General features: G+C 36.9%; 1 protein-coding gene across 8 annotated transcripts in view; it reads left to right on the top strand.

Moving 5' to 3' along the window:
* LARP1B (La ribonucleoprotein 1B) overlaps positions 1-13,630 on the top strand; it is a 129,202-nt gene extending 115,572 nt beyond the window's left edge. For 7 of the 8 annotated variants that reach the window (XM_043568696.1, XM_043568689.1, XM_043568670.1 and 4 more), the window contains 4 exons: positions 308-452; positions 5,050-5,159; positions 5,877-6,004; positions 7,783-9,051. In XM_043568696.1, coding sequence (XP_043424631.1) covers positions 308-452; positions 5,050-5,159; positions 5,877-6,004; positions 7,783-7,920 — 521 coding nt within the window. In that variant the 3' untranslated portion in view covers positions 7,921-9,051. Of the gene's footprint in view, positions 1-307; positions 453-5,049; positions 5,160-5,876; positions 6,005-7,782; positions 9,052-13,085 lie in introns of those variants that run through there. The other variant, XM_043568704.1, reaches the window with a different exon arrangement.
* Positions 13,631-24,761: the final 11,131 nt, after the last annotated feature.

The raw sequence follows: 24,761 nt of genomic DNA, 5'->3' as shown, positions 1-24,761 counted from the left end.
GTTAAGATATTCTTTTGTTATAATTACCTTAACTAAATGTGTTTATACATATTTTTATCATGTATTTTGTAGCTTATATACATTAGGAAATGAGGTTTAGTATATTCTTGCTACTATTGACAAATGCTTAAATTTGAACAGTGAGTCAGAAAACAGATTAATATTTGTCCCTTAGAAGAAAGCCAAATACATTTTAAAGATTAATATGTTTTAGTTTTCCTTATTTTAAGTTATATAAAATGTCTGCTGTTTTGACTTAATAAGCATCTTTAACAAAAAAAAGTTTTATTATTTTATCTTTTTCCAGAGAGAAAACGCTTGGGAATTGGCCAGTCCCAAGAAATGAATACCCTCTTTCGTTTCTGGTCCTTTTTCCTCAGAGATCACTTCAATAAAAAAATGTATGAGGAATTTAGACAACTTGCTTGGGAAGATGCAAAAGAAAATTACAGGTCAAATATTTTCTCACATTTTACAGTTGAAGGGAGTTTTCAATAAAATAATTTAAAGGGTAAAGTGCCCAGTTTTGAACTGTGAAAGTAGAACAACATAACTGGGGAGAGGCTGTATGTTTCCTATTGCTGCACAGCAAATTACTCCAAAACTCAAAAAATTAAAACACCAAACATTTCTTAGTTTACAGTTTCTAAGGGTCAAGACTCTAGAACAGCTTAGTTGGGTGGTTCTGACTCAGATGTCTCATGTGCAGTCAAAGTGTTAGATCCGGCTGCAGTCTCTAAAGACTTGACTCAGGCTGAAAGATCCTCTTCAAGCTTATTCACATGGCTGAAGCTTCAGTTCTTCACCACATAGGCCTACTACTCAGCATTTAATGACATGACTTCAGAGCAAATGATCTAAGAAAGGTGAAGAACTTCTAAGACGAAGACTTGATGTCTTGTATAACCTATGTTTGAAAGTGACATACCATCACTTTTGCCATGTTGTATTATTCACACAGACCAACCTTGGTACCATCCCTGGTAGGAGAAGATTACCCAAGATTGAGAATACCAGGAGGTAGGATCATTTGGAGCCATCTTAGGGGTTGGCACACATTCCAAATGAAATTTGAAAGAGCCGTTAGAGACTTCCCTTGCATGTGCACTTACATCCCCAAATTGACAAATACTTAGAGCCAAATTAGTTGTTAAGATGCCTTGAGCCAAGAAAAAATAAGGCCTCTCATGATATGTCCACACTCATCTATCAAATCTCATTTTTTCCTACTAGTGCTCTGGTCCTCTAGGCAACAATATTACTGAACATGTTCTCTGAATGACCCAAGTTATTGCATCTAGATAGCTATACATATTCTTACCTCTGGTTATTCTGTTCTTCCTCCCTCTGCATTGCTAACTCATTCTTTTCATCCAGGCTAGACCTTGCTTCCTTGAGAAGTGTTCAGGATAAGTTTTGAGAGTTCCTATAGGACAGAGTTGGGACCAAACTGAAAGGGTCAGAAAGAACATGAAGTAGACTTATGCAAGCAATTTATTCCTGGAAAGGGGAAGAAAGGAAGAGATGGAAAGAAGAAAAAAAAGATAATTTTACACTCAGTATTTACTTAAATTTGCCGTTCTAAAAATGGATTCTACTTGTAAATCTTAAATAAGAATATATTGTTAACCAGATATTGTGATCTTTGAGAGGAATACAAAAAATAAATTTTTCGGGAAAAAAAATTGCATTTACCCTGACTTGTAGAAAAAATAGACTTTAATTTTCATCCAGAATATCTATCTGTACCTCTGTTTCTCTCTCTTCTATTCCTGACCTCTCTAACCAACCCAAAAACTGTTTAATAATGTTCCTGAATTCAGATTTTTGGTCTTTCTTATCACAGTTTTAATAGCTACTGCCAATTTACCAGGTTTAGCACAAAAGGAAAAACTTGCCGTTTTTGATTTTGGTGTTACTCAAATATATTGACAACAAAACATTTTGATATTATTCAAACTATGGTTTGCTACTCATTAGTGGGTTGTGCAATCAGTTTAGTAGTTTGAAAAATGTCAGACTGCACTGAACATAGGTTCAAATTTTTTATAATTTATATATACATGCAAATTTAAACTTGTTTGCAAAGCTTATATATGCTTTTATGTATACATGTATATATGAGTATTGTGTCACCAGATAAAATATTTTTCTTACTATTAGATTTAGAAAAGTTTGAGGGGCACCTGGGTGGCTCAGTTGGTTGAGCATCCAACTCCTGATTTCAGCTTAGGTCATGATCCCAAGGTCTTGGGATTGAGCTCAAGATTCTCCCTTTCTCTCTTCTCCCTCTATCCCCCTCCCCCACTCATGCTGTGTCTCTCTAAAATAAAAAGAAAAGTTTGAAAGTCACTGTTATTATTACTCTCAGTGTCTTTTGCTGTTTCTGCAAACAATTTTTGTTTGTTCTTCAGGACTTTCTAATAACTTTCTGATATGCCCATGCCTATCCAAGTCTAGGTTGGGAATTCTTTTTCTGTGTTCCTATATCAGTCTGTATGTTTCTAGTGGTTTTTAACACATAATTTTGGGTCTGTTTCTGCAATGTTCATGACTAACCTGGATTAGCTGTTCCTTAGGAAGTATGTAGCACAGTTATTGTTAAGCATCTGAAGGCTTTGAAATCAGGGCCAAATTTGAATCCCAGCCTATTAATTCACTGTGGATTGGCAAATTATTAATCACAATAAGCTTCAGCTTCTTTATAAAGTAGGGGAAATTGTGGTAGATACCCTCAAAGGGTTATTGTGAAGATAAAACAGAACATGTTACCTGGTACACAGTAAGTGCTCAATAAATTGTTACTGTTATTAGAAAGATTAGTACTGAATCTATCCATTGACTAAATTCAACAGTAGGATAGTTTTAAGAAGGAAGGAGAGAAATAACCTTTATTATCTTCAATGTGCCATCTCTGGTCTAAGTACTTTATAAATATTTGTGTCATCTATTCTTGAAAAGTATGATATTGTTATCACCCATTTTCAGGGATGTAATTACAGGCCCAGAATTCAAATATAGTTCTTTCTGCTTCTCATTCTTTATATTTTCCACTCATCTAAGCTTTCTCACAATGAGGGGTAAGTGAATAAATGGCAACTGAGAGGCTGGCCATTTGCCCCTTGTCTTCACTTCAGCAGTTATTCTGCATAGTTGGATTGCGATTAATGTTATACTTTTGAAAAAAAAATAATGTCATACTTTTGGTCTTTGGAATTGGTTTGCTAAAAATTAAGACTAAAAATCCAAATATTGTAGTAGTCTATTGGCCTTTACCAATAACCTCTAAGAATTCTAACATTCTTCTAGAATGTCATTTACTTGATAAAACCCAAAACATTCTCAATTCTGCTTTCAAGAAAGAAAGAAAAAAAAAGAAGAAGAAAAGAAAAGACAGAGACATAGGCCTCACTGCCAAAGATTCGGATTTCTTTGGTTTGGAGCAAAGCCTTGGCATCAGTATTTTTTTTTTTTTAATTTTTTTTTTTCAACGTTTATTTATTTTTGGGACAGAGAGACAGAGCATGAACGGGGGATGGGCAGAGAGAGAGGGAGACACAGAATCGGAAACAGGCTCCAGGCTCTGAGCCATCAGCCCAGAGCCTGACGCGGGGCTCGAACTCACAGACCGCGAGATCGTGACCTGGCTGAAGTCGGACGCTTAACCGACTGCGCCACCCAGGCGCCCCAAGCATCAGTATTTTTAAAAGCTCTCCAGATGATTGTTATATACAGCCAAGGTTGAGATATCAATGCTTTATATTTATATTTATATTTATATTTATATTTATATATAAGTATATAAGCTAATACCAGTATAATATCACATAAGAGGAGTGTCAAGGCATGTTTGTCATTTCTGAGCTGGTGATTCTTTAGTCCTTAGTCCCCTTAGCCTTCAGTCATATAAGCTCAAAGAATAGTATCACTTATGGCTACCAAAACAAGGGGCTCAGGTCAGTGTGTGGGGGTAGTTGGTAGTCCTACATTTCTCTTGGTAGCTTGCCAAGAAACCTATTTATTCTTCTGGGCAGACCATCGCTTTCCATCTTGTAAATAAGGTAGTTACAAAAGACACACACACACACACACACACACACACACACACACACACCCCTTCATGTGAATAAAAGCCAGGCAAAATTATTTTACAGGTAATGAAGAAATTGTATGTAGTATTTATTCACTAAGGCGCCCAGAATGACTTAAGGATTCTAACTAGGAATCTATTAATTGCGACTTGTTTTAGTTGAGTAAGCTAGACATGGTCCTTTTACTGCTGTTCTGAAGACTGTTCACTGTCATGGGTTCTGCTCATCACCATTAATTAAATTAAAGACTGAGCCCATGTAGTTTGCTGATCCACTGTCTAAAATTTGTCTTGGGTTCTCTAGGTAGCTTTAGAAGAAAACAAGGAAATTTGCTTTCTGATTTTATGTAGTGATTACAGTTGTTTTAGCAAAATATCTTTTATGAGATGTACTTTATAGCTAAAGTAGGGAAGATCTATTAGGAGCCATTTAATTAGGTTTGTCATTTATAGTTGAATAGGTCAACCACACATAGGGTCTAGGGCACAGAGTATAGTTTTTATCTCTCTTGAGTAAAGATTATGTTCAAGAGTATTTAAAACCACACACAAACATACCATTATAAACCTTGGTTTGGGAAAAATCTAAAACATTCTTAATGCCACTGAATCTTTTGGACATTTCTTCAGAAATACCAGGGAGAGATCCTCTGTCCAAAGGAAGACAACTCTGGTTGTCCACAGGCTGCCTATCATTCTGCAGGTTCCCATTATAGTTCCATGAGGTGCTATGGCTGAGTGAACAAAAATAGCAAAGCCATCCATGAATTACTAATTAACCATTTCAGCTAAAAACAAACAAAAACCTGCATACTAAAATTTACATACATTTAAGCTCTTCTGTTTTTTTGCTTGGGGTTATTTGTGTCATGTTTCCATGTATCAGTGCTGCTAAGTATGAAATCTTCACCTTGTCATAGCAAAATTTTTATCATAAACCATTTATTTCCTTTCCGCAGGTATGGATTAGAATGTCTGTTCAGGTTTTATAGTTATGGACTAGAAAAAAAATTCAGACAAGAAATTTTTAAGGATTTCCAAGAAGAAACCAAAAAAGACTACGAATCTGGTAAAACAAAACATCCCAATAATCTTATTCTATTTAGAAATTGTAAACCTGAGTCAATAAATAGGGAGAGTTCATAACTCTTTTTTTTCAGAGTAGGCCATTTAAGACCTTCAGGCCACTATTATGGTTCTTGATGAAGGATGGATGGAGCACCATATAGTAAGAAGGCCATTCCTATGATGTGTTAGAAAATAACCATACCCATGTGTTTCCTTTATGAAGTAGTATTTTGCCATTTTTTCCTCGACAAAACATGAAAATAATACTCACTGATGTTCCATTACTTGAAAATTCTTTGTAACATCAGCAGGTAGGCTTCGAAAGATAGATTAGCACAGTGGGTAATGGTGCTGACTTTGGGCCAAATGCATATGTCCGAATCCCATTTCCCCTACTTAGTAGCTGTGTGACCTTGGTTAAGTTACTTAACTTTGTTAGCCTCAGTTTACTCATCAGTAATATACGTAAGTACCTATATTACAGGGTTGTATGTGGTTCAAATTAGTTTAATAAATAAAAACCATTTAAATAATACCTGTTACATAGTGGATTCTTACTAAATGTTAACTGCCATTATTATTACAACATCTTATTCTCAAGAACTAGATAAAGTGTTTGCTGGAAGGTAAATGATTAATTGCTGGTAGGATCATGTTCAATATGAATCATTTTTAAAATTCTATATAATTTAATGTGTATACTTTTCTTTGTTATTAGGTCAGCTGTATGGATTAGAAAAGTTTTGGGCTTATCTAAAATATTCTGAATCTAAGACGCAGTCTATTGACCCAAAACTTCAGGAATACCTCTGTAGCTTTAAGAGGTTAGAAGACTTCCGCATTGATGTAAGTTTTAAGTCCTTTCTTCTGTAGTCTTTTTTTTTTTTAACGTTTATTTATTTTTGAGACAGAGAGAGACAGAGCATAAACAGGGGAGGGGCAGAGAGAGAGGGAGACACAGAATCTGAAACAGGCTCCAGGCTCCGAGCTCTCAGCACAGAGCCCGACACGGGGCTCGAACTCATGGACCGTGAGATCATGACCTGAGCCGAAGTCAGACGCTTAACCGACCAAGCCACCCAGGCACCCCGATCTTTTGTAGTCTTTTTATTACCTTTAGATTTTGAGCTATCAGTGACTTTCTTAACTTTGATTTTATAATTTTTATTTTTTTAACTTTTTATTTCACAATTTTAATTTTCTAGTTTTGAAATCAAACTTTAAAACAGGTGCAAAAATAGTACAGAGAATTCCCATATACTCTGTTTACCCAGATTTCCTAAATATTAACATCTTACATAACCACAGTCCAATTGTCAGTTCACTTTAATTTTGATAAGCCCCTATAATTAAACATTTTATAGATTTAGTAACTTTTATGTGGATGTTACTAATTTCTCACACCACTTTGAAAATTTTTCACTTTCTATGTACCATCATCCTATAGTTTCCTAAAATGTGCTAATGTAACATGTATTTAGGTTTCCCCACACAATAAAGGTAGGACAAGAATATTATATACATATGTAGAGACAGGAGAATAAACTTTAAACGATTTGACAAGGAAAGCATTACAAAGAAAGAATGGGATGAAAATAAGATAAAAGGAGGAAAAAGAGAAATAAGGACAGAAAAATCAAAAAAACAGAAAAGAGAGAGGTGGAAGAAATGCTAGGTCCATCTCTGCTTAGTATTGTAATTTGTTTGTCTTATATTTTGTGTAAATAGGTTTGATGGCCTAGCGATGGAATTAATAGATGTGCTTGTCTCTGGAATTAAAGTGTTTCTAGAGCAGCCTAGCCAGTTCTTTCACAAAGACATCCTTGCTCTGTAATAGTGACTTTTGCCCTATCTGAACAGGAACTAAGAATTCAGGCCTCCGCTTTTAAATACGATGGAAGACTGGAGAGGAGGTTATGGTCTTAACTTGTCTACAAATGAAAATATTAGTCTGGTGGTGGGTTCCCAAATCTTTGTAATTGGAAAGGCCTTAAAAGCTGACTTTTTTTTTTTTGAGTGCATAATATGTTTTCACTGCCTACCCTCTCCTTGCTTGCAGTCTGAGGGGACTTGGGAGCTTTATGGATATTTATGTTTGAAAATGTTTAAAATTAATACATCAATAATGCTTTCCGGTCTCTTTATTCTAGAAACCCTAGATAGACTTTCAAACTTGCTAAAGATTATTTAACTTGGTGTCTCTTTCCCCCCTGCTGCTTTCATTTATCTGTTAAACATTATCATTCAAACAAGCCTAGGATAGGTGTTTAGGGTTGAAAGGGACTGGAGTTGACAGGTTGAATAAAGCACAAAAAAGTCTCTTTAAAACATTTTCTTCGAGGCAGGGAACCTAGCTTTATATTTATGCTCTGCAATGTAGTTCAAGCCCCAAAACATATGAGAATCTTAATAAACACATGTTGAGTGAAAGAATGAACAAATACTAGTAGGCTGATTTAGTTGAGGAAGAAATGTAATAGCTTAAATTGCTGTTTTTTGTTATGCTAATAACATCTACTGAAGTGCCAACGTAGTTTCCTTCTTTCTTGAAAAAGCCTGGCCTTACATTTTGAAGGGAGGAAAAATAGTAAAATTGTCACTATGTTGTCTTTCATAATTTGCAGCCCCCTATTAGTGAGGAATTTGGAAGAAAAAGACATTCATCTACTTCTGGTGAGGACAGTAGTCGTCATAGACTTCCATCTAATTCCTCTACAAAGCTACCAAATGCTGCTAAGCCTACATCTGCTAATCAGCTTTAGGTCCCAATAAACTCTCCCAGAAGGAATACTTCACAGGAGTCCAGTGACAATTCACACCAGAAAAGTGCTGCCTCAGTTTCAACAGATGGTGAAATGCCTGAGAAATAGACTGTTATGAAAGTTGTTTGCCCTTGAAATCAACATTTGCATCAGTATTTATTTGGGAAAAATCTTCTGATGTTTAATTGTGATCATCACAAAAAAGAAAAAAGAGGAAAAGTGGTAGCATTTTTTTCTAGCAAGATAAATTCTAAAAACATTTTCCCTGATGTCATGAGCAAGGATAGTTTTGGTGACCTTTTATAGAGATCCTCTATTAATGTATTTTGGTCCCAGTATTTCTTTTTCAAAGCAATTGTTTACAAGAACAGCATTCCTTAAATATATACAAAAACAATACAAGGAATGCCTAACATTTCAGCTCATACTTCTTAAAGAAGATACAGTATGTTGTATTCATCTCTTCTATAGAGCTTTCCTAAAGAATCCGATCACCCCGTTATCAATTCATATTTGAACTTATCAAAAACAAAGGCAGATTACGTATATATTTTTTAAATTCAGAAAAAGAATATGAAATGATACATTTGCTTTTCTTGTTGATGTATAGTTTAAGGAAACTTTTTTTTCTTTTTTTACTAAAGTAGAACTATATTGCAGTTAAATTGGAGTATGAAGTATGTGCACTTTGGATGCTGAGTTTGCTTTTTTCTCCCTAGTCATACCTCATGATTTCCATAGTTATTGTTGTGCTGGTGTGGAGTGTTCTGAATTGGCATCAGCTGGTTACATATTAGAAGTGATTTGCTTTCTGTGACTCTGTATAAGCCTGCACAAGTAATTGAAAACTGGGTTGGGATTGGTTGGAATATTGTCCTAAATCAATTAAATCTCACACTGTTTTGAATGCATCTGCTATTTGTACATCTGCAGGTGGGTATGTCACAAGAAGTCAAATTATCTTCAATTTAAAAGGAGTAGTTTTTCCTGTTTCTTTTAGTTTTGTTTTGTGCTCATGTTTTCAAGAGTTATAGCAAATTTATTTCTAATTTTTATTGCTCTTGCAACTGATGTAAATGATAGTTTCAGTTTTGTGGGATTAAAAAAAAATAAAGCGCTTATTCTAAATTATTTGAATTGATTTTTAATTATTTTGTTTAGATATAGTTGAAAAGCAAAAATATTCAAATTCTGCTAGTAGAAAACCACTCTATTTTGTGAATGAAATTTCAGTTATAAACCTATATCCAATTTATTTACCACATATATTTTCTTGGCAGAGCAGCCAGTTTAATACACTAAATTATTATTTTCTTTTTGATGTTTTTATACGATGACAACATTGAAAAACATACAATCTTTGGATAAATGGGCTATTCATCAGTAAATGAGATTTTCATTAGTTCATTAGTTTCACCCATGCATAAATGATAATCTGCAGTTTTGTATACAATATTTGGGGGTTATTTTGATGTGTTAATTTTAAGAAATAGTCAAATTTGAATATCCAGAAAATAAATTTACTTAGAGATGTTGGAAAGAGGATGCAAAACAACTAAAGGATTAGAGTAATAAATTTCTAAATGTTTTCTTAAGTGGGTATGTAGTTCTGGCTTTTCACTGAGAAGTTTCCAAACCATGCTTATTAGCTTTAAGGGGATCTCTTGAAATAATCTAAAAAGTTTTCTTGATATCCTTTTTGTGCTGAACACATACATATGAAACATGTATTTAAGATTATTTCCACTCACCATATGCAAATGTAAATTTGATTGGAGAAGTGTATATTTTATATGAAAATAGTAATCAAGAGTTTTGTGATGTGTAATAAATTAGAAATTTTATATTATTTTTATTATAAAAGTAATACATGTAACTGGAAAGTTCAGAAAAGCACAAAGAAGAAAATAAAGTACCTTTTTAAAAAAAGAAAAAAACAAAATTGGCATCATGCTATACATATAGTGTTATGACCTTTTTTCACATATTAGAGGTGAGCATTTCCTGATGTCATTAATATTTTTACACTATGACTTTTACAAGTTATGTAATATTGCAGCAGGTACTTCATATTACATCATAGTTTATATTTAGCTAATCTCCTGTTGTTGAACTATAGCATGTGGCCAGGTTTGAGCTGTTACAAACAACAATTTAATAATATTCCTACCGATAAATCTTTGTGTACATATCAAATTGGACTTGCAGGGACATTCACATTATGCCACTTCACTCTTATGAAAGACCTATCTTAGTATGGTAATGGCTTTTCTCGTAAAAGTGAAAATCCTCTTTGGATTTCTTTCAGTTTTCAAAAACAGATACTAAGGTAGGTCTTTTGTAAAAGTAAAGTGGTGTAACAAGAACTTGAAGAAAGTGAGGGATACTGCTCTTTACGCCATTTCAATTTATGAAAGGTTTCTTAAGAATGCTTTACTCGGATGTCAAGGGACACCTGTATCGCTAGCATAAATTCGTAGGAGTTGAAATTCTAAGTAGAAATGTGTTCCCATTCTAACACACTCTAGAATGGTTGCATGGTTTATACTGAACCAACAGATCTGCTTTCCTGCATCCTCACCAACACTGGTTATTATAAATCTTTCTCTTTGATAAATTGAGAAATAAAAACACTATTTTAATGTCATTATATTAATGAGTGGTAGTTTTTATTGTTTATTAACTATATTATTTGTAGATGGCTTGATCATATCCTTTATGTCTTTCATGATTATCTTTTTTTGATTGATTTATAGAGCTTTTATACTTATCAAGAACATTAACCTTTTGCTTTCTAATTTTTGTTTCTGTATGTTTAACATGGTATGTATATTTTTTTGGTAAAAAATTTAAAAAATTTACTCCTTAAATTTTAAATTTAAAACTCAAGCAAATAAAAGCATTATTATTCAATGAAAAGAAAAACATTATTGACTATAAATCTAAACAGCCCTACCCAAAATTTATGTAAGTCCCTAGAGACTTTAGATGCTTCCTTTTCAATTTTATAAGTAAAAAGGCAACGTTAAAATAGTTAAATCCAACTACTTATTTTTTTTAAGAAATAGGTGGGGCCAAATTTAGAATTTTTTTGTACTAAAAGTATTTATAAGGAAGAAACTTAGGTTTTAAAATCGATATTTTAGTTTTAAAATAGATTTTATGTTTTAAACTTGTGTTTCTAGTTTTGGACTCCACTCTAACATTCTCTCCTTAACTTTCTCCGACATACTTCTCCTTGTTATTATACCAAACAGTGTTACCACTTTCCTTTCTGTGCTTAATCTTTTTGTTCAGTTAATTTTTTAGTTCTTATCAAACTGCTTATTTTGATTTTATTCTTGTATAGAAGACTGATCCAATAGAGAGTAATACCTGATTCTATGACCACTAGATGGCAGAATGGAATAAGTCAGATCTGTAGTCCTCTGACAGGAGTGTGTGTGTGTGTGTGTGTGTGTGTGTGTGTGTGTGTGTGTGTGTTTTGGAGAATTCTCACTCCATCTTGTGGTGACATATAATTAAATCAATTACTCTTGCATTCCTAATAGTTGTATGAGTCTCAGCAACTCATGATTACCTTGTTAGGGTAATGCCAAACTGTGCTTAAGTTATTAGTAAATAAACACAGCATTGATTTGTATGGTTAAAGATAAAAATACTCTTGCTTTGGGTTTTTGTCCACTTACTTTAAAACTTGAAGTACTTCATTAACATTATTTGTGATTAACTCTCAAGATATAAACAAACAAGAAAATTGTAAGATACATCTGTTTAAATGTGTGGCTAGCCTAAGCTATGCAGTTAATTCACACAGCAAGTTAGTGAATGGATCCTGCCTGAAATATGAGAAACTTAAAATTAGATGTTACTTAAAATTTTTTTTATTAAATTTTTTTTAATGTTTATTTATTTTTGAGATAGATGAGTGTGAATGGGGGAGGGCAGAGAGAGAGGGAGACACAGAATCCAAAGACTTCCAGGCTCTGAGCTGTCCACACAGAGCCCAATATGGGGTTTGAACTCATGAACCATGAGATCATGACCTGAGCCTAAATCAGATGCTTAACCGACTGAGCCACCCAGCAGCCCCTAGATGTTACTTTTATAATATAATTGTTATCACACAGCTAGTTGAATGGCAGAGCAAGAATTTGAACTCAAGTAGTCTAGCTCTAGACCCCAAGCTCTTCATCTTAACCAGACTGTTCTTTAACAGTTTGAAACATTGAAACATATGGATACTGACTCTAAAACTGAACTGCAATGATTCTTAACTATTATGAAATTGAGTGTCAAGTCTCCTGGTTAAGACTGTTAGGTTTTTGTATCATGGACATCCTCTGCAGTAATGAATGGTATAGTAGAACATTTAAATATGTACATTGAGTGCTATATGGTACCTCTTTTGGGGGAAAATCATGATTAGGGAACAATATCATTTATGTGTTTAAATGTTTTCCAGAATTAGGTATGGTAAAAAAAAAAAACAAAACAAAAACAAAAAACTAAACTGAACATTTTATCCAGGACATGATTATGAAACTTTGTATTACATTAGGGTTATTATTGTCAAGCAACAATACTATAGTGTTCATAAATAATGGTATGTTAGTCTCAAAAAAGCTTGAGGGAAATATGCCACACAGTTAATTAAAAGGAAGCACATCTGGCTTTATACTTTACCAATTTTCCCAATTAACTTGGCCAATTAAGACATGATTTGGTTAATAGAATGGTTTCTACCAATGTACTATACATATTTGCTTCAGTGAAAAAAGCAGAATGTGCTCTTTGTTGTTTTAATTTTGTTTTCTCCAGGTAGTTTTCCAGGTCTATAAAATTGAATACTTCTTTGCATGTTTTAAGATATATTAGACCTTCATTACAACATGAACATAATCATAGTACTGCTATGTTTAATGTTAAAATATTCTGGTTTCCAGTTGAATGCCAGTATAACCTAAGAGGAATCTGCCTTTTATGAGAAGGGCTTTGAGAGGGGGAGGCTCTGTGAGACCCCAAAATTTAGTATGTAGAATTTTATATACTTACAAGATCTTTGGGGGAGATAATCCATGAATCTGAACTATTGTATAATGTCTCACTTTTAGTTCTCTCCTCTTATATATTGAGTAATAATTTTGCTTATTATGTTTTTCCAGCATCACCACTATGTTACTTTTGCCTCATCATAAATATCCAGTCTCTGAGCAGGATATGAGAATCTGCCTTTCCATGACCCATGGCCTCTCCCAGGCTCAGTGACGCTGCGATGACCTCCCACTGCCACTCACTGCTTCTCACTTCCTTTTGCATGAACCAGAGTATAAAATCTAAAGACCAAGGGAGGCTTAAAAATAGCTCCCACATTTGTCAAAAACACTTTAAGAAACTTCTCTGGGTTGTCAAGGCAGTATGGTGTAATGCAGTGGTACTCAAATTGGGGGTAATACTTTCAGAGGAGTTTACATAGACATAAATCATTTTAAAGGAATCAATTTCCAGATTCTCAACTTCTGTAAGTACTCTTTTGTAAAACTGATTTATCTGCTCAATATGCTTGAGTTCCTAGTAATCTCTTTCCCACTTTATAATTTCCTTACCCATCCCAAGTATTACTCTTGATGTGAAAGCCATTATGGGCCACACAAAGGTGAAACCTTCTTTAATGATTCGTTGAGCTCTCATAAATTCAAGATTTGGTGAATTTGTATTTAAGAATATTTCTGTTAAGAGTAAGGCTTTGTTGGGGTGCCTGGGTGGCTCGGTTGGTTAAGCATCCGACTCTTAAATTTGGCTCAGGTCATGATCTCAGGGTCTTGGGATCGAGCCTCACATCAGGCTCCGTGCTGAGCATGGACCCTCTGCTCCTCATGCACGTGCTCTCTCTCTCTCTCTCTCTAAACAAACAAACAAACAAACAAACAAAAACCTGTCTTTATTTTGCTTGGTGTTTGGTGTGTTGTTCAATGAAAGAACATATTTTTATCAAGTCATACAGAATATAATTACTGTCATTTCATCTGATAAAATGTTTAAAATTTTCTACTTCCTGTTTATAAGAAATATATTTTAAAAATATTTGCCAGAGAAATTTGTTCTTAGCATATTAAAACATTCTCTTTCGGGGCGCCTAGGTGGCTCAGTCAGTTAAGCGTCCGACCTCGGCTTAGGTCATGATCTCTCTGTTTTGAGAGTTTGAGCCCCGCGTCGGGCTCTGTGCTAACAGCTCAGAGCCTGGAGCCTGTTTCGGATTCTGTGTCTCCCTCTCTCTCTGCCTTTCCCCTCCCTGCTTGTGCGCTCTCTCTCTCTCTCTCTGTCTCAAAAATAAATAAACATTAAAAAAATTTTTTAAACATTCTCTTTCATTAGATTTCATTAAAAAGTTGGATCATGATTCCTCTCAAGATATGCATTTCCAATAAACTTGTAGCAGAGATTGTCAAGCTGATTAATCCATTTCTCCTTTCCCTGGTGCATACTGCTAGACTGCAAGCCCATCTTCCTGCTGTCTCAGGTTTGCCAGTATAACTACTTCTGGGTTTTGGAAAGGTAGAGGAACTAAGGGGCACCACTTCCAAACCTGCCCACATGATCATGCCATCTCCACGTTCATTTTTTCCTTTCTGGGCTATGTGGAAGCTACATGTTGAAGACAGTAGAGCCTCAAGATGGGAGGAACCTGTGTACCTGAATCACCGCCTCATCCTTTTTGGGATTCCATATTATCAAGCAATAGTCTTCTGTATTAAGCCATCAAGAATTTGATGTTTATCTGTTACAGTAGCTAGTATTACCTTAACTAATAACACAAAATTTACTACCTATGTTTAGTCATTACCCAAATGTGTATATATGTTGTCTTCCTCAATTCTGTATTAATATTTGTAATAAATCCAGAAAAAAAAATTTACCAATTAGAACTTATGGTCAGAGGAAAATAAATGAAAATTTAAATTATATACGTATTTTTGTTGTAGATATGTATCTGGTGATAAATAAGACTTTCAAACATTAACATGTATTAAAAAATGGAGAAAATGGAATGGAAATACAAGTTCTTGGAGAAGACAGAACGGTGTAAATTTTCTAAATGTTAAAGAAGGGCTTGCTCATATATTTAAAAAATGGATGTAAATGAGTTTCATTGGATTCACTTAAAAGGTGATGTTTATAATTACAAGTATCAATATTCATAATATGCTGGAAAATTGGAACTTTGCAACTATTAACATGAAAAAAATTAAATGTCAGCTTACAATTTTATGAGGAATGCATAAGTTTTGAAAATTAGAAGGTTTTCAAGCAAAACTATTTGAACACTGATGCGAGCAGGGAAAGTGCAGACTTTGGAGTTAAGTAGCTCTGCAGCCAAACTCTGGTTCTGCTGTATCACTGGGCATGTTATGTTAACTTTGGGCCCTTCTTCTACTCCCAGTATTTAAATGATAATGCATGTAAATTACTATCTAGCACTAACCTGCTCCTATTAAGTACTTCCAGGAGGGGAAAAAAAATTAGCCACTCAGGTGAAAAGTAATTCATCAAATCCTTTATTTCTGGGAGTGAATGAAAAGTTAGGTCCAGCGAAGGGGAAGAACTTTATTTGGGAGAGTGGGGATAATTTGGGGACAGAAGGATGAAAAGAAGCTCTGCATGGCAACATAGGACCAGAAGGGCCCTTATTTGGGAGGACACTAGGACACTAGGAAGGACAGCAAGGTTGTGAGTAAAAGGAAAGTAAAAAGAAAGCTTAAATTTGCTTTAACTTACTTTGGTTCTAGTCTACCAAGCAATTAAAATAGTTCTCAAATTTAAAAATTGCTCAAAAGGTTGCTTTTAAGTTGGTGTAATTATTTTATATGTACCATATATAGCATGTACTTTATGAATCTCCTCCCTTGGGTTCCATGTGACTTCTATTTTAAGTAGCTCCAGAGTGATACCAGAGAATAAAAGTAGGTCAACTGCTACCTGCATTTGTTTCCTTTATAATTCTTTTAAATCTGAGAAAATTCAAGGCATTAAATATGGCAATTTCTTTACCTAGTATCTCTGTTTCTAGTTTGTACCTACTGAGACAGCAGATGAATGCCAGTGGCCACAGCTAGAACAGAAACTGGAGAGGGCTGTGGAATTGCAAAGTTCATGCCTGGTAAATGGACAAATGCAATTAAAAGGATAGCTGGTGTCAGCTGACCTTTGTTACTTTGCACGCATTTGCAAAGATGTATCTACTAGTTATGAAAGCATTATCTTTAATAGCATAAGGTTAAAAACAACCTGACTATCCATCAGTAAGGGACTTGTTATAGTATGGCTATATAATGGGATTCCATTGAGTATACCAACTCAACAGTTGGTTAGAAAAAAATGGGATATTCCTTAAGGAATAATGAGTAATCTGTAATCCAGGTTAATGCAAAAAGCAAGCCTTGGGGCGCCTGGGTGGCTCAGTCAGTCAACTAAGCCTCTGGATCTTGATTTTGGCTCAGGCCATGATCTCATAGCATATATATACTATGATATATATATATATATATATATATATATATATATAAAATATTGTGCTGACAGTGAGAAACCTGCTTAGGATTCTCTCTCTCCCTTCCTCTTTGTTCTTCCCCTGCTTGTGCTCTTGCTCCCTCTCTCAAGAATTAAATAAAAAACTTTATAAAAAAAAAAAGCATGGCTCACAGCAATGTGTCTAGAATTCCACCTTTTGATTTTAAAATACTTACATATCTGGCCGCCTGGGTGGCTTGGTTGGGCAGCCGACTTCGGCTCAGGTCATGATCTTGCAGTTCATAGGTTCGAGCCCCACGTCGGGCTCTGTGCTGATGGCTCAGAGCCTGGAGCCTGCTTGGGATTCTGTGTCTCCCTCTCTGCCTCTCCCCCACTATGGCTCTATTTCTCTCTCTCAAAAATAAGTAAACATTAAAAATTTTTTAAATATTTACACATCTGCTTACAAACAAATTGAATAGCCCTAGAAGGATAAATAAGAAAGTGATTAATAGGGGCACCTGGGTGGCTCAGTTGGTTAAGTAAGTGTCCAACTTCCCCTCTGGTCTTGATCTCATAGTTCATGAGTTCGAGCCTGCATCAGGTTCTCTGCTGTCAGCACAGAGCCCACTTTGGATTCTCTGTTCCCCTCTCTCTGCCTCTCCCTCATACACTCTCTCTCAAAAATAAGCATTTTTTAAAAAAGTAATAATGGTTACCTGTGGGGAGGAGAACTGGGTAACTGGAGGGTTAGAGAGGACGGAGACTTTTAACCTATTCTATTCCCTTTAAATTTTGTGCTATATGTTATTAAAAAGAAAAATTTAAGTTCTAAGTTTCACACGTCTGAGAAATTAAGATTTATTACTACTGACTTATCGTAACATCCCCTTACATTTCTCTGTAAAGACAAACAGTACTAGCTGCTCCATACATACATACATGTATATATATGTTTATATACATATATATATCTGGATTTTTGGATGTTGGGGTTTTAAGCAGGAGGTAATAAATTATGCACCTTTTCCATCAGTGCCCCAAACCAACTCAGATATACCCAGGAGTCAGAAGAGGAAGGAACAAAATATCTATTACTGCCAGTAATGCTGGATTTGACAACTGGGTTTAATACTCCTTTGCTCAGAAAGTTGAACTTGCCTGTCCAGAGACACCTGGACAAATGCAGCCTTCTCCTCAGAGGGAAGTGGCTCACCATTTGGAAGAGAATGAGGAGATGAGAGAAAACTGGTAAATTCTAGGGAGTTTGGCCGGGTAAGAGGAAGGGAGAGAGGAGCTGAGCAGGACGGCTCAGTTAATCCGCCAGTCTCACCAGTAACTCACACATGGGAAGGAGAGGAGAGTAGAGAGGAGGGAGGAAACTACTTTTCCCTGTATAAGCTCCTAGAAGGCTTTTAGTGTCTATTCTGTGGACTCCAGCAGCAACGCTGGGAAAAGGAAAGACTGGTTCCTCCCGTAAACACCCAGCATTACTGCATCCAGGGCTCTGCAACTGATTACCTGTACCAAGTGATCTCTGCTAATACCCCTGCAACTAGTCTGATTACCATCCCTTGTATGCTTTGCACAGCTTCTTGCCTTTTGCACACAGTTTTCCTGGTCCTTTCTTCCCCTCAATTGGTGCCCATTTTTCTTTTTCAGGTGCAGACTAAGCTCTGCCTTGGCAGCCCCTTGCACCTCTGAGCCCTTTCAGAACGTGTTCCTTGATCGCGTTGCCCCCCTCCCCCACCCCGTGTATGTTTCCTGTCTTGTTACATTTTTCCTTATGGTTCTAGGCTGTACTACTTTAGCTTTTCAGTCCTAAAGGGATCAATTAAGGAAAGCTTAACTTCAAAAAAAAAAAAAAAGAAGAAGAAGAAAAAAAAAGACCACATGGGCCACAGTTATACAATTTAGACATAGGAAACTAAGATTTGTAACTTTTGACCCATTTTAACATCCCAAATACAATATAGAAGACAATGTGTGGTGGAGGAACAGAGACATCCCTTCCCAGGCTATGTAACTTTAGTGTACCATGAGGGAAATTTAATCTCTCTCCTTGTTCCTAGCTCTTGTTTCCCAGGATACTATGGCAATTGTTTGTTCATAGATGCCCCATAAGCTCATGGAGGCGGCTGAGAATTAAGTTGCTTATTAATTCATTTAGTCTTGACCTACATATGGTTGAATAATCACAGGGCCATCTGTCCTCCTTAATTAACATGCAGAGATGAGGAGATTGCTCTCTACCTTCTGTGGATCATGTGTGAATCTTGTCAAGAGGGCCCCCAAACGACTTGCTGCCAGAGTCCTGGCAAGTGCTTATAAGTGAAACCAACAGCTAATAGGAGAGCTTTTGTTTTTGCTTGTTTTGTCTTTTCAAAAAGGCCTCCTGTTGTGAGTAGCCCTTGCTAATTCATCAGCCAAAGGCAATCTCGTAAATGAATAAGCAATAGGGTATTTCCTTTCAGTTTAGGAGATAGAATCAGAAGTTTTCCCAGATGCCTATGAGTTCCATCTCCCACAGGCTTCCACATTTCTCACAGGGTCCTCACACTTGCCTGTATGAAATGGATGGACTAAAGCAGTCTTTTACAGAGTAGTACTACCTTTTGGTGGTTGACATGGAATGTGATGGGTTAAAAGTTGTCAACTAAAACTAGACAAACCCTGGGGCGCCTGGCTGGCTCAGTCAGTAGAGCATGCAACTCGATCTCAGGGCTGTGAGTTTCAGTCCCACGTTGTGTGTAGAGATTACATAAAAACAAAACCTTAAAAAAATAATAAAAATAATAAAACTCATTGATAATTTTGGAGCTGAAACCTTGGAATATCTGTGAACTTTTATGACCAGAAATTCCTATTTAACAGTTATCAAGGACCTGACCAAATGAAGGGTTTCATAGCTTTGGTGAGATGGATGACCAAACAGTCATGTGGATGATAATAGCTTCCATGTTAGAGTGCTTCCCTGTATACTGCCATATGCTTTATATCTCTCGAGCCTCAGTATATCCTTGTGAGGTACACAGGGCAGGGTTATAATCATCATTTTATAGATCAATGAAAACAATTAAAGAGCCCTAGAAAGGTGAGATAACTTGTTAAGAATCATTGAAGTACAGAGTTGGAACTAACACCCTGATTCTGGTCTCCTTATGAAGTGCTGTTTCCAATATACTAGTACCCTGATGGAGTTTCCATGCATCCCTTACAGTACTCTGTGCCATGACAATTGACTTATAATGTGACCACAAGCTGCATTATATCTCTATGAGTGCAAAGTGAACCAATCAGACTAAAAAGACATTGACTGGGACTTTACCAGAGATGAAGAACTATGAGATAGCATGAGTTTTGAGTTTTCCTCTTTTCTCTTGAATGCATCTACCACATATTCAAGTTCACCTGCATAAAAATGACAGACTACCAAAACAATCTTGAAAAAGAACAACAAACACTTAACCAATTTCAAAAAGTACTACAAAGCTACAGTAATCAAACAGTGTGGTACTGGTACACAGACATAGACCAATGAAATAGGACAGAAAGCCTAGAAATAAGTCTAGAAATATATAGTCAATTAATTGTTTCCAACAGGGGTGCCCAGACCATTCAGATGAGATCAGGCATATTCAGGGTGGTATGGGCATAGACTGCCAAGACCAATCAATGGGGAAAGGATTATCTTTTTTTCATATATAAATTTTTTTAATGTTTATTTTTGAGAGAGAGTGTGTGTGAGAGGGTGAGGGGCAGAGAGAGAGGGAGACACAGAATCTGAAGCAGGCTCCAGGCTCTGAGCTATCAGCACAGAGCCCAGTGTAGGGCTCAAACTCATGAACTGCAAGATCATGACCTGAGCTGAAGTCAGACACTTACCTGACTGAGCCACCCAGGCATCCCAGGATTATCTTTTCAACACATGGTGTTGGCAAAACTGGATATTCACATGCGAAAGAATGAAGTTGGACTCTTATACCATAATTGAAAAATTAACTCAGAATGGATCAAAGACCCAAATTTAAAAGCTAAAACTAGAATACTCTTAGAAGAAAATATAGGAGAAAACCTTCATGACTTTGAATAAGAAACTGGTTTCTTAAGTATTACATCAAAAGCACAGGCAAAAAAAGAAAAAAAAGAGATGAATTGGACTTCATCAAAATTAAGAACTTTTGTGTATCAGATGATACTATAAAGAGAGTGGAAAGGTAACCTACAGAATGGGAGAAATATTTGTAAGTCAATATCTGATAAGGGATTAATATCCAGAATATACAAAGAACTCCTACAACTCAACAACAAAAGGGCAGCCCAATTCAAAAATAGGCAACTTGAAAGACATTTTACTAAAGAATATATAACTATAACTTGCCAGTAAACACATGAAGCGATGATCAACATCATTTGCATTAGGGAAATGCAAATCAAAACCACAATGAGACACTACTTCATACACATGAGGATGACTGTTATAAAAACAAAAACAAAAATAATAAGTGTTGGTGAGGATGTGGAAAAATTAAAACTTTGTGCATTGCTGGCAGAAATGGTGCAACCTCTGTGAAAAAAAGTTTGGCAGTTCCTTAAAATGTTAAACATAGAATTACCATTGACCCACCTAGTCTACTTCTGAGTATATATCTAAAAGACTTGAAAATGGGCTCAAAGAAATACTTGTACACCAATATTCATAGCAGCATTATTCACAATAGCCAAAGGGTGGAAATAACCCAAATGTCCATTGACAGGTGAATGGATAAATAAAATGTGGTTTATCCATACAGTGGAATAGTACTCAGCCATAAAAAGATATCAAATTCTGATACATGTTGTTTGGATGAAACCTGAAAACATTTGCTAAGTAAAAGAAGCCAGACACAAAAGGACAAATATTATATTATTTCACTCATATGAAGTACCGATAATAGGCAAATTCATAGAAACATATTAAATAGAGGTTACTAGGAGCTAGGGGGAGGGGGAATGGGGAGTTATTGCTTAATGGGAATAGGGTCTCTGGGTTCGTGAAAACGTTTTGGAAACAGATAGTTTGGAAACAGTTGCACAATATTGTGAATATACTTAATACCACTGAATTGTACACTTAAAATAGTTGAAATGGTAAATTTTTATGGTATTTATATTTTACCACTATAAAAAAGATTTGAATGTAAAACAAAGTATCAACTAGATACTTTATAGAGATAGAGAAGCAGAAGGTCACGATCACTCAGAAAATAATCGAAATCTATTTGGAAAAAGGGGAACAAGTGAGTGGCAGAAACCAAGAGGAGTGAGTTGGATATAACTTCATGGAGCTGTGGAATAAGAACAGGGAAAAGAGCAGATGAGAATTGAGTGTCCCTTATTTACCAGACTCCATGAGAAAGCTTTTATATGCTTTTTTCATTTAATCCTTACAGCAATCCTGTGTGGTAGGTACTGTTATTAACCTAATGTTTTGTGTAAGAAAACTGAATCTTAGGTTAATAACTTGCTCAAGGACTTGCCTAATGAGTGGTAGAGCCAGAATTTAAAATCTGGTCTGTGACCTCCAGAATTCATACTCTTATTTTGTTGATGTCAACTTTTTAGGTATAAGAACTGGAACAACAGTTTCCATCCCACAGGCTTGTTGTGGGGGCTAAAGAGCATTTTTGAAGTGGAAATTTCTGAATATACCTAAGGATGCTATGTTTTTCTTTGATTGCTCTGTCCTCTCTGCTCCCAGAGGAGGCTGAGACCTCTTCTACTCTCTGAAAACAAAACAAAACAAAACAAAACAAAAGAAAGAAAGAAAGAAAAAAAACGAAAAGAAAAAAATGCACTCTGTAGCAGAGTGAATTGTTCACTAAAGAATGTTCTCATACCCCTCTACCATTCGTGAATTTCTCAGTGGCAAAGACTATCTTATTTTTTGTTTTTGGCAGGACTTTTTTAAAGAAGGTTCTTTTCCTTTTTTTTTTAATTTTATTTTTTTAAATTGACATCCAAATTAGCATATAGTGCAACAATGATTTCAGTAGATTCCTCAGTGCCCCTTACCCATTTAGCCCATCCCCCCTCCCACAACCTCTCCAGTAACCCTGTTTGTTCTCCATATTTAAGAGTCTCTTATCTTTTATCCCCCTCCGTGTTTTTATATTATTTTTGCTTCCCTTCCCTTATGTTCATCTGTTTTGTCTCTTAAAGTCCTCATATCAGGCACCTGGGTGGCTCCGTCGGTTAAGTGTCTGACTTTGGCTCAGGTCATGATCTCACACTCAGTGAGTTCAAGCCCCACAACAGGCTCTGTGCTGACAACTCAGACCCTGGAGCCTGCTTTGGATTCTGTGTCTCCCTCTCTCTGCTCCTCCATGCTCACTCTCTCTGTCTCTCTCTATCTCAAAAATAAACCTTAAAAAATAAAAAAAAGTCCTCAGGAGAGTTGCGGCAAGATGGCGGCTTAGGAGGACGCTGGGCTCACCGCACGTCCTGCTGATCACTTAGATTCCATCTACACCTGCCTAAATAACCCAGAAAACCGCCAGAGGATTAGCAGAACGGAGTCGCCGGAGCCAAACGCAGACGAGAGGCCCACGGAAGAGGGTAGGAAGGGCGGCGAGGCGGTGCGCGCTCCACGGACTGGCGGGAGGGAGCCGGGGCGGAGGGGCGGCTCGCCGGCCAAGCAGAGCCCCCGAGTCTGGCTTGCAAAAGCGGAGGGGCCGGGCGGACTGTGTTCCGACAGCAAGCATGACTTAGCGTCTGGGAGGTCATAAATTAACAGCTCTGCTCGGAAAGCGGGAAGGCTGGAGGACAAAGGGAGGGAGAGCTGCTGAGCCCCCTGACAACAGAGCTCAGTTTGGTGGGGAACAAAGGCGCTCGCCAGCGCCATTTCCCCCGCCCATCCCCCAGCCGAAATCCCAAAGGGAACCGGTTCCTGCCAGGGAACTTGCTCGCTCTGCGCAAACACCCAACTCTGCGCTTCGGCGGAGCCAAACCTCCGGCAGCGGATCTGACTCCCTCCCGCTGCCACAGGGCCCCTCCTGAAGTGGATCACCTAAGGAGAAGCGATCTAAGCCTGCCCCTCCTGCCCCCGAGCACCTTGCCTACCCACCCCAGCTAATACGCCAGATCCCCAGCATCACAAGCCTGGCAGGGTGCAAGTAGCCCAGACGGGCCACACCACCCCACAGTGAATCCCGCCCCTAGGAGAGGGGAAGAGAAGGCACACACCAGTCTGACTGTGGCCCCAGCGGTGGGCTGGGGGCAGACATCAGGTCTGACTGCGGCCCCGCCCACCAACTCCAGGTATACACCACAGCACAGGGGAAGTGCCCTGCAGGTCCTCACCACGCCAGGGACTATCCAAAATGACCAAGCGGAAGAACTCCCCTCAGAAGAATCTCCAGGAAATAACAACAGCTAATGAGCTGATCAAAAAGGATTTAAATAATATAACAGAAAGTGAATTTAGAATAATAGTCATAAAATTAATCGCTGGGCTTGAAAACAGTATACAGGACAGCAGAGAATCTCTTGCTACAGAGATCAAGGGACTAAGGAACAGTCACGAGGAGCTGAAAAACGCTTTAAACGAAATGCATAACAAAATGGAAACCACCACGGCTCGGCTTGAAGAGGCAGAGGAGAGAATAGGTGAACTAGAAGATAAAGTTATGGAAAAAGAGGAAGCTGAGAAAAAGAGAGATAAAAAAATCCAGGAGTATGAGGGGAAAATTAGAGAATTAAGTGATACACTAAAAAGAAATAATATACGCATAATTGGTATCCCAGAGGAGGAAGAGAGAGGGAAAGGTGCTGAAGGGGTACTTGAAGAAATCATAGCTGAGAACTTCCCTGAACTGGGGAAGGAAAAAGGCATTGAAATCCAAGAGGCACAGAGAACTCCCTTCAGACGTAACTTGAATCGATCTTCTGCACGACATATCATAGTGAAACTGGCAAAATACAAGGATAAAGAGAAAATTCTGAAAGCAGCAAGGGGTAAACGTGCCCTCACATATAAAGGGAGACCTATAAGACTCGTGACTGATCTCTCTTTTGAAACTTGGCAGGCCAGAAAGAATTGGCACGAGATTTTCAGGGTGCTAGACAGAAAAAATATGCAGCCGAGAATCCTTTATCCAGCAAGTCTGTCATTTAGAATAGAAGGAGAGATAAAGGTCTTCCCAAACAAACAAAAACTGAAGGAATTTGTCACCACTAAACCAGCCCTACAAGAGATCCTAAGGGGGACCCTGTGAGACAAAGTCCCAGAGACATCACTATAAGCATAAAACATACAGACATCACAATGACTCTAAACCCGTATCTTTCTATAA

The sequence above is a fragment of the Prionailurus bengalensis genome, chromosome B1 (genome assembly GCF_016509475.1).
Source record: "Prionailurus bengalensis isolate Pbe53 chromosome B1, Fcat_Pben_1.1_paternal_pri, whole genome shotgun sequence".
Classification (NCBI taxonomy): Eukaryota; Metazoa; Chordata; class Mammalia; order Carnivora; family Felidae; genus Prionailurus; species Prionailurus bengalensis.
Note: the sequence above shows the minus strand (reverse complement) of the source record. Positions and strands in the feature narration are given on the sequence as shown.